Here is a 10,588-nt window from a genome sequence, read left to right on the forward strand (position 1 = left end):
TCCCGTTTCTCATGTCAGACTCATTCCCATTATTACCAATCCGATGTGTGTGGAATGCTTATTCTCTTGCTTAATGTGCTATTCCCTGATGATGCACTGGGTTGAGCATACTGTCCTGTTTTTTGGCCACTCACATTTCCCCTCTGGAAACCACGTGTTCCTTTCTTCTGCCCTTTCTTCAGCTGTGGGACCCCATCACGAGCTACTCTTTCTCTTTGAGTATCTGCTTGTGTGCTATTTCCTCAGGGAAGCCTTCTCTGGCCTCAATCAGAGTTGGAGTCTCTGTATCATAAGCTCTTACAGAACCTGGAACTTCTTTTAATGCTGAACACAATTCTAATTGAAGAATTCATTGTGTGATTTTATTTTTATTAGTGGTTTCTCACTGTATCTCGGGGACTAACCCCATCTCTGACACACAGTGGATGGTCAATAAATAAGCATTGAATAAAATCATGAATACATAAATACAAGGACAAGGGCCACATCTTAGTCCCAACCCAGGTCCCATGGATATCTTCTCTAGGATAGCACCAGTTCATTCCACATGGGGATTTTTTCATTGAAAGTAGAACAGATTTTTCAAGCAAGAATACAAAACCTCAATAAATACCAAAGGGTCTGACTTGTGAGGATTACTTTAGCAACAAAGAAATTGAATTAGAAATCAGTAACAAACCTAACTGATAAAATTGCCTGGAAATGTAAAATCACGCTTATAAATAACTTAGCGATCAAAGGAGAAATCCAAACAGAAATTAGATAGAAATTAGATTAAAAGAGAACTGAGCAAAAACAAATATACTCAAAACTTGTGAGATGAGCTAAAAGAGAATTTAGAGGGAACACAGTTGCTAATGCTGTGTTATATAGATGTTAATATTGGAGAAAAAAAGAAAGATGAAAGGTAATTAGCTAAGCCAACGACTCTAGATGCTAGAAAAAGAACAACAGAGTAAACATTAGTGAAATGTCAAAGGTACAATTAAGGATATCAATCAAATGAAAAGTTGGTTCATTGCAAGTGGATTGGAAAAGCACAGATGCTTTCAAATGAGTTAGAAAATGGGGCCCAGCGCTCTAGATGCGGGAGGCAAAGTGAGACCTCGGTTCAGGGACTGCGGTGCTGAGGAAGGGGCCTGCTGTCTGGCGGCTGGTCTCAGCTCTGCCCAGGACTCACGGGAGACCTGGGAGGGTCACTTCTCACCTTCGGGCCTTGGGTTTTCCATCTGTAGTACGGGACAGTTAGATTCAATATCACTAAGGTCTCTTCCAAACCTAACTCTCTGGGAATATTTTATTCTGATCCAGTAGCAGAGAGGAAAAGGATGTTATCCCAGGAGGGAACTATGATTCCTAGGCACATGGAGTAGAAATCTCTTCTAGGATCTAGTAGCTGCTCATCTCCCCCACCACATCCTGCTGCCCATAACAGCAATGGCTCACTTTTATTTCCTGGAATTCACCCCCATTCCTCCTTTGCCCCTTCCTTTGCCCCTGGCTTGCTCCTTCATCCTTCCCAGAGAGCTCTTCCTGAGCCCCAGATGGAGGTAGATCTCCCCAGTCCGCAATCTTATTAAATAGCTCTTGTCGGCCGGGCGCCGTGGCTCACGCCTGTAATCCCAGCACTTTGGGAGGCTGAGGCGAGTGGATCACCTGAGGTCAGGAGTTCGAGACCAGCCTGGCTAACATGGTAAAACCTCGTCTCTACTAAAAATATAAAAAATTAGTTGGGCGTGGTGGCAGACACCTGTAATCCCAGCTACTCAGGAGGCTGAGGAAGGAGAATCGCTTGAACCCGGGAGGCAGAGTTTGCAGTGAGCTGAGGTCGCACCACTGCACTCCAGCCTGGGCAACAAGAACGAAACCCCTTCTTAAAAGAAAAAAGAAAAAAAAAAGCTGTTGTCTAAATGTCACAAACAATCACATGTACAGTGTGTTTAGTGACCGCTTCCCAAGATGTCTCCCTGGGTCCATGTGGGCTCTGCCTTCCTCACCGGTGTGTTTCCAGGGCACTGCATGGCAGCACTCCGTCCTTATTTCTGCGATGCTATTTAGATTTGTGCAATGCTCCCCATTTGAACAGGACCAGCTCTTTCACCAATCGGGATAAAGCCTCCCGCCCGCCTGGCTCCCAGGGCTGCTGGCGGCTATGGCACTTGCCTCTTATTTACCTGCGTTGACCTTAGAGCGGCTCAGAGCTCCATTCAGCAAAGCTGTCTCCTGCCAAAGCCGTTACAATTTCTTAGCTCCAGGCAGAGACAGACCGCAGATGGCTTAATTTAGAAGCATCTCAGAAGGAATTCCTTGCTCCATAGCTCTTCATCCTTTGACTCCAGGGGTCCACAGGGTCGTGACCACACAAGGGCTTGAGGCCTGACTTGTAATCAGGCTCCTCATGTGTGGCTGGGCTGCTTGGAGAGCGGGGAGTGTGCATGTGGGGCAGAGCCATGACCTTGCAGCCAGCGACTTTTGTTTCATGGACTCCATGAGCATTTAATAAGAGGCAATGGAGCTCATGACGAAGGGCTTGGGGCCTTGAGTCTTGCAGCCCTGGGTTCAATCGCTGAAATTAGGCAAATGACTTAACCTTCTGGGACCTCCACTTTCCCATCTGTAAAATGGAGACAACGATGGTGCCGGCCTCCTCCGAGCGTTCCAAGGCTTGTGTGAAATAAATGCACAGCTCCCAGCAAATAGCAGGTCTGTTCTTGTTCTAGCATTGCTGTTGACAAGGGGCTGAACATGCCAGTTCTGGCCTCCAGGACAAATTTTGCAGAGAGGCACCCAGCTACGAGGCCCGTTGAGGACTGGAACTCCCCTCTCCACAGACAACTGTTTTTTTGGTTAGGGATTTGGAGACTTCGTGGATACAGAATAGGCCCCATCTCCCTTCTCTTTCTAAAGGGCCCATCCCACCTGAGGTGGATACTTTCGCTTGAGTTCGCTTTCAGTAGTGTCTGCCAGGCCCAGGCACTAAGCATCTCCTTTGGTTTTCGCCTCCAGACTCCACCTTGCTGGGCCCCCTCTGGCCTCTGTGGATCTGTTTCCCTTCTGTTCTCTCCCTTCCCACCTCCCTCATCACAGTCCTTCCAGGGCACGTTCAAGTTCCTCCTGGCATGAGAAGCCCTTGCTGGCCGCCAGAGGCCAGACAGAGTCTCTCGATTTCCTTCACTCATCATTCATTCATACATTTGGGCGCCCACCCGACCTTGTTTAAACACTTCTCAAATGCCAGGTTCTGTGCCAGGCACTGGGGGTCCCTCAGGGAACAGGCCAGGAGCAGACCCTGCTTCGTAGAGGATGAGCCCTTCCTTGAGCTCCCTTCTGGGATAAATTCACTGCGTGAGATTCCAGTTGGAATGGGAAGTCATCCACATCAGACACCACAGGTGACATGCGCTCTGCCTCTCCCAATGTCAGCGCGCAGCAGGTGCCAAAATGTGTGTGGTTAGTCATCGGGAGGAGCCTCTTGTGCCCAAACACCCCTTTAGAAAACAAAGGGGAGTATGGAACTTGGAACTGTGAAGTGCAAGGGGTGTGTGCTTAGCAGCTGCTGGCACACAGTAGGTACTTAATAAATATTTTTTAGACGTATGGATGGGTGAATGCTTCTGCTTCAGCGAAGTTTCTAAGTAAATGGCGATTGCGAAAAAGAAAATTTCTCATCAGGGTTCTCCTTTTGTCCTTGTGTGGTTAGACTGAGCAGCTCCTTAGGGCTTCAATCCTCCAGCCACCTTCTTGGGGTATGAGATGAGTGGGTGCTGGTGAGCCTCCTGCCACCAGCAGGGCCAGCCACAGCCCCGCCCACCATCGCTGCATGCTGATTTGCCCAGAGAATGGCTTGAGGGCTGTATTAGCTTCTAGAGGCTGCTATAACAAATTGTCACAAACCTTGGTGGCTTAAAACCATAGAAATGTTTGTTTTCACAGTTCTGGAGTCCAGACCAACAAAATAAAAGTGTCGTCAGGGCCACATTCCCTGGGAGGCTCTAGGGACAATCCTCCCTACCTCCTCCAGCTCCAGTGGGCTCCTGATGCTCCTTGATTGTGGCCACATCGCTCTCATCTCTGCCTCTGTCTTCACATGTCTCCTCTGTGTCTTCTGTTGCTATTAAGATGCTTGTGATTGGATTTAGGGCCCACCTGAATAATCTAGGATGGTCTCATCTCGAGATCTTTAATTATATCTGCAAAGACCCTGTTTCCAAATAAGGCCACATTCTCAAGTTCTGGGGGTTAGTACATGGACCTATCTTTCTGGGAGTCATGGTTCAGCTCACTACAAGGGCCAAGGAGGAAGGAATGGACATGGCCAAGAGGTGGTCTGCAGAGCTGTGCTCCCCTGTGAAGAGCCATGGGCACCCAGAGAAGCAGAGAGAAGAAAGGTGGCTGCCAGGGACTTGGAAATGGGAGCTGCTATTCAAAGGGTATAGTTTCATTTATGCAAAATGAATACTCTCTAGAGACCTGCTGTACAACACTGTGCCTAGAGTTAACAATAGTGCATACACAGCCGGGCGCTGTGGCTAACGCCTGTAATCCCAGCACTTTGGGAGGCCGAGGCGGGTGGATCACATGAGGTCAGGAGTTCCAGACCAGCCTGGCCAACATGGAGAAACCCCGTTTCTACTAAAAATACAAAAAATTAGCTGGTCGTGGTGGCAGGAGCCTGTAATCCCAGCTACTTGGGAGGCTGAGGCAGAAGAATCGCTTGAACCTGGGAGGTGGAGGTTGCAGTGAGCCGAGATCACACCATTGCACTCCAGCCTGCAACAAGAGTGAAACTCCGTCTCAAAAAAAAAATATATATATATATGTGTATATATATATATATATATAGTGCATATACTAAACTGTGCACTTGAAAATGCTGCTAAGAGATCAGATCTCATGTTAAGGGTTCTCACCAAAAAAATCTCCAAAAAACAAAACAACAAAAAACCAACTGGGCATGAGGAAGCTTTGGAATTGATTTTTTTTTTTTGGAGACAGAGTCTCTGTCCCATAGTCTGGAGTGCAGTGGCATGACAGTGCTCACTGCAGCCTTGACCTCCCAGGCTCAATCAATCCTCCCATCTCAGCCTCCCAAGTAGCTGGGACTATAGGCATATGCCACCATGCCTGGCTAATTTTTGTATTATTTGTAGAGACAGTTTCGCCATGTTGCCTAGGCTGGTCTCTAACTCCTGGGCTCAAGCAATCCACTTACCTTGGCCTCCCAAAGTGCTTGGATTTCAGGTGTGAGTCACCTTGTCTGGCCATTGATGGCTATTTTTTATTGTAGTGATGCTATTCAGGGCTATTTGCATATGCCCAAACTCATCAAATTTTACACATTAAATGCAGGTTTTGCAGGTTAGGTAGATCAATCATACCTCAACAAGGCTGTTACAAATATCTTTCAAAAAAGTAAAATTAACTTTGGGAGGCCAAGGGAGGAGGATCACTTGAGGCTAGGGGTTCCAGACCACCCTGGTCAACATATTGAGTCCCCCCCATCTCTACAAAAAATTACAGAAATTAGCTGGGCATGGTGGCGCACAGCTGTAGTCCTAGCTACTTGGAGGCAAGGCAGGAAGATCCCTTGAGCCCAAGAGTTTGAGGCTGCAGTGAGCTGTGGTTGTGCCACTGCACTCCAGCCTGGGTGACAGAGTGAGAACCTGATGGGGGGGTGGTAGGGGGGAAAAGGAGAATTCTTATAGTGACATTGTAACAACATGGATAGTTGTTTTCACATGCTAGACATTTTGCAAAGCCGAATATAAATAGTTATTATTACTGTTTGAAAAATATGCCTGTGTTCTAAAAAACAAACAAAAAGACACCATTGGTGACTGGCCACCAGAGACAGCACGATTGCCAATCTGGATGCCACTGAAGGCCAGGGATGCCTCAGGTCCAAGCCGGCTGGACACCAGGGTGGCTGCATGCCGCCAAGGTCTGATGCACCTGTCTTCCTAAGGGTCTCTAGCTGCCTTTTTTTTTTTTTTGAGACAGAATCTCGCTCTGTTGTCCAGGCTGGAGTGCAGTGGCACAATCTCAGCTCACTGCAACCTCCGCCTCCCGGGTTCAGGTGATTCTCCTGCCTTAGCCTTTCCAGTAGCTGAGACTACAGGCACCCACCACCACACCCAGCCAATTTTTGTATTTTTAGTAGAGATGGGGTCTCACCATGTTGGCCAGGCTGGTCTCAAACTCCTGACAAGTGATCCGCCTGCCTTGGCCTCCCAAAGCACTGGGAGTACACGTGTGAGCCACTGCGCCCAGCCTCTAGCTATCTTTTAGGAGCCACTGGTCTCAGGAAGATCATGTCACAGTGTAAACATCAGGCCACCGCTTGCCAGAAGGTCACAAAGGTGTTACTAGAAGCCCTTTGTCCACGGACTATTTTCCTCCTGCACACTGTGCAAGGCCTTCTCTCTTCTCAGTGTGTCTTGTGAGGCTACTTGGAAATTTTTCTGAAACATTGAGATTGAGGTGAGGACACAATCATGGTTTGATTGATGGAGATCAGTTGCACAGCAGACATGCAGCCCTGGGTCCAGGTGGGCACTGGGTGACTGTGCTACGTGCCCTGACCTGAGGGGCTCAGTAGCTTTTGGGCTGGGCTCAGGCCTCTCCCTTGGTTGCAAGAGCCCCAAGGTGATTCTGAGGCAAAACCAAAAAATCTGAAACCCAAGGCTGGGGCTGGGACTAGGACTGGTGCTGTGGCTGGGCTGAGGCTGGACAGCTCTGAGAAATGCTGCCATGGAGGGTCCCTAGAGGGACTTGCAAAGGGCCCTGAAACCTCCTAAATTGCCTGCACGGTTTTTTATGTAAGCACTTGTGGGCATTTTTTTTTTTCCCAGAGGAAGAGGGCCCATGGCTTTCCAAAGAGCATCCCCAAGGGGTCCACATCCACTAGAAGGTGAAGAACATGGTTATTCCTGGAAGAATGGAGTCTCCAGTCACCATTTGATTTTTATGGGTTTCTAACAACCCTCCACAGCCCCCTGCCTCCTTTCACCTCGCAAGTGAGGTGTAGGGAGCACCCTAGACACAGTACGAGTGGCAGCTGTGACACAATATTCTAGAAAGAATCCAGAACTTAGAGTCCAGAGGTTGGAGGTCACCAATTCCCTGTGGGGGCAGCCCTGAACCACACTCTGCCCTGGGCCTCTGTTCCCTCATCTGTGAAATGATAAACACAGTCCGAGGGGGATTCCACCGGGCCCCGAGCACACAGACGTTCCCCACAAGCCCCTCCTTATCTTCCCTCTACCCCCTTTTAATATTTCATCCTCTCTCCCCACATTTTTCTTTTTCTGTCACCTTTCTTCGCCCTAACCTGCAGCACTGTGGGCTTAGCTAACCACTCCGGGGTGGTCAACCCTGGCCTGGATTCTTGACAAGCACCCTGTGGCTGTCCTAGGCATGGGTCCTGCTTTATCCTGAACCCACTGCAGAGCCTTTGGCTGCTCCTGCAAATCCAAACAGGACCTGCCCTGCCCACCCTCCACCAGGCCGCCGCATCCCCTCACAAACTTGAGCTCTCTTGGACGCTAGGGCCAGCATGCACGCTACCCCCTTTGCCCTGGAATCCCAACCCATCCTTCAAGACCCCCTGTATGCATCTCTTCCCCAGGACCCACCCAATTTGTTCTCACTGCGCACTCCCCAGCCCTTTGTCCATTGTAATGAAATAGCTGTGTAGTTACTGCTGGATGTCTGCTCTCCCTCTAGATTAAAAGCTCCATGAGGGTAGAGCCGAGTCTCTGGTTTACTGCCATATCCCCCACATCTGACACAGAGTTGTATACAATAAACATGCATTTCATGAATTAACAGATGGATAGAAGCCCAGATGCAGGAATGACTACGTGAGCCCAAACCCTTTCTGCCCTGTGCTGCCCTTAGGTTATGCCAAAGGAGAAATGCCGAGGCAGGAGGATGTTGTGCTCAGTTAATGGGATGGATTTTGTGGCACTTGGAGGTGATGTAACAAACACAGTGGACACCAGGAGACGAGGTGGGGTCTTCACCCACCACCATTTCTTGAGAAGAAAGGGCGGGCTGAGATACCGATTGCACAAAATCTTAACTGAAGAGGCTCCCACTCCTTGAATCTGTCCCCCTTGCATTTTTTTTTTTTTCTGATTTATTCTTGAGCTCTGGTTCTAGTGATGTTGAAGTTCAGCTCTTGACTCCTATGGTGGCTGCCACCGGACAGGAGGGAAGTGATCTAATTCCCAGCAAGGGAGTGCAGACAGGGTCAGGTGGTCCCCCTTGGAGAGGGTGGCTTGTTTGGGGCTTTTAATGGTGGAAAAGTAGTGTGTGAAGGACACTGGCTACTAGGTCCCATTGCACAGTCGTCTGCTCATGGCCTGGCAACTTTTGTTCTGCCTGCATCTTCCCCAGCAGGGAGGCGGACAGAAGGATGAACAGTTCCCCCAGGCAGCCCCTGCTCTCTGCCTCACAGCTCAGTACCAGGAGGCTCACAGCACTTACTGTGACTTCCTCCCTCTTACAGCTATTTTTATCATTACTCTAAGATTAAAGTGGGGGGGGGGCAAGGGGAGCAACTGGAATGAGCTGCACCGACGTCTCCCCTCACCCACCCACTCTTCCCTTCTATCCACAGGTGGGCCGCCACCTTGATACATTCCCCACTGAGGCCGATCGCCAGAGAGCATTAAAAGCCCACCAGGAAGAGTGTGCCGTGCGCCAGGGGACCCTGCGGATGGGCAACTACACCCACCCTTAGCCCCTCCCTCCCCTGCCACGAGAAGTCATCTTGACATAGTGGAAAATTCCCAGAAGGACTCCCTATCTTGCCCCAACCCTGACATTCCCCCATTTTTATGCAGATTCTGCTTCAGGGAGCTCAGATTCGTCTTAGGTTAATTGTTTTTGGTAAAAGTCCCCCCTTTTAGGTTAGCCAACATTAGTCTCCACTTAGCCCTAGTGACCCTCTACCTGGAGCCTCCTCCTCCTCCTCCTCCTCCTTCTCCTCCTCCTCCTCCTCCTTCTCCTCCTCCTCCTCCTCCTTCTCCTCCTCCTCCTCCTTCTCCTCCAGGGCAGGCTCACCCTGCCTCTTCTCAAGCCCTCACCTGCCAAGACAAGCCCAAATTACAAGACAATTTTTTAGACTCCAGGCTAAGGGTCGATTCCATGGCTCTGCCCATTAAGTGTTAAGAACGACCTGTGTATTTGCTGCAGAAAGCATGACAGTGACGTGCTTTGAAAGCCCTCATTTTCTATTCCAAACATGAGTTTTAATTGCTCTTTTTGGGATGCCTGATGTCTCATCACGGCAGTATTATCTCTCTGGGACCTCTGACAGCAGGAAGAGCCAATGGTTCATTACTCTAGCCTGCCCCCACCTCCTCAGTGCTGGGGTCCCGTCAATCAAGCAGGCCAAGATGGACTCCTCCCCCAGGACTGACTTTGGAAGGTCAACCCCCTCTGGAAAAAGAGCCTTCCGGGCCAGGGGGTAGACTGCCGAACACAGGCTGCTGAGCTTCTCAACCGAATTCCTGGGCACTTCCTCACTCGGTCTTTCCGTGTATTCTTTGGATTCTCTCTACAAATTTTATGCTGATCTATTTTAAATTAAAAATGCTATTTGTCATCCTCCTTTTGTGTCTCCATTTGAAAACCAGTGAGCAAACCAGCCTTAGAGCCATCAAATGAGGGTGCTGCCACATAGAGACCTCTCAGGGTAAGCTAACCTCCAAAACATTCCAGCCACACCTTTTTTGAGGGAGGCAAATTTTCAAGTTTTAAATATCATTTCTAATCTGAGGATTTTTTTTTTTTTTTGAGACAGAGTCTCGCTCTATCGCCAGGCTGGAGTGCAATGGCGCAATCTCAACTCACTGCAACCTCTGCCTCCCAGGTTCAAGCGATTCTCCTGCCTCAGCCTCCCGAGTTGCTGGAACTACAGGCACGCACTACCACACCCAGCTAATTTTTGTATTTTTAGTAGAGACGGGGTTTCACCATGTTGGCCAGGATGGTCTTGATCTCTTGACCTCGTGATCTGCCCGCCTCGGCCTCCCAAAATGCTGGGATTACAGGCATGAGCCACTGCACCCAGCCGAGGATTTCTTTTCTTTTCTTTTCTTTTTAAACAGAGTCTTGCTCTGCCGCCCAGGCTGGAGTGCAGTGGTGTGATCTCGGCTCACTGCAAGCTCCACCTCCCAGGTTCACACAATTCTCCTGCCTCAGCCTCCCGAGTAGCTGGGACTACAGGTGCCTGCCACCATGCCCAGCTAATTTTTAAAAATATTTTTAGCAGAGACGGGGTTTCACCATGTTAGCCAGGATGGTCTTGATCTCCTGACCTTGTGATCCACCCGCCTCAGCCTCCCAAAGTGCTGGGATTACAGGCATGAACCACCGTACCCGGCCCCAGCCGAGGATTTAATGTTGATCTTCAACCTGGGAACCCCAGACTCTTTTTATTTATTTTCATTTATTTTTTGAGATGGAGCCTTGCTCTGTCGCCCAGGCTGGAGTGCAGTGGTACAATCTCAGCTCATTGCAGCCTCCGCCTCCCAGGTTCAAACAATTCTCCTGCCTCAGCCTCCTGAGTAGCTGGGAT

The 10,588-nt window shown here is 49.4% G+C and overlaps 1 protein-coding gene across 1 annotated transcript in view; it reads left to right on the plus strand.

The window, feature by feature from the left end:
• CFAP77 (cilia and flagella associated protein 77) overlaps positions 1-9,618 on the plus strand; it is a 160,616-nt gene extending 150,998 nt beyond the window's left edge. The window contains exon 6 of the mRNA XM_054502286.1: positions 8,624-9,618. Coding sequence (XP_054358261.1) covers positions 8,624-8,746 — 123 coding nt within the window. The 3' untranslated portion in view covers positions 8,747-9,618. The remainder of the gene's footprint in view (positions 1-8,623) is intronic.
• Positions 9,619-10,588: the final 970 nt, after the last annotated feature.

The sequence above is a fragment of the Pongo pygmaeus genome, chromosome 13 (assembly GCF_028885625.2).
Source record: "Pongo pygmaeus isolate AG05252 chromosome 13, NHGRI_mPonPyg2-v2.0_pri, whole genome shotgun sequence".
In the NCBI taxonomy this organism is placed as follows: Eukaryota; Metazoa; Chordata; class Mammalia; order Primates; family Hominidae; genus Pongo; species Pongo pygmaeus.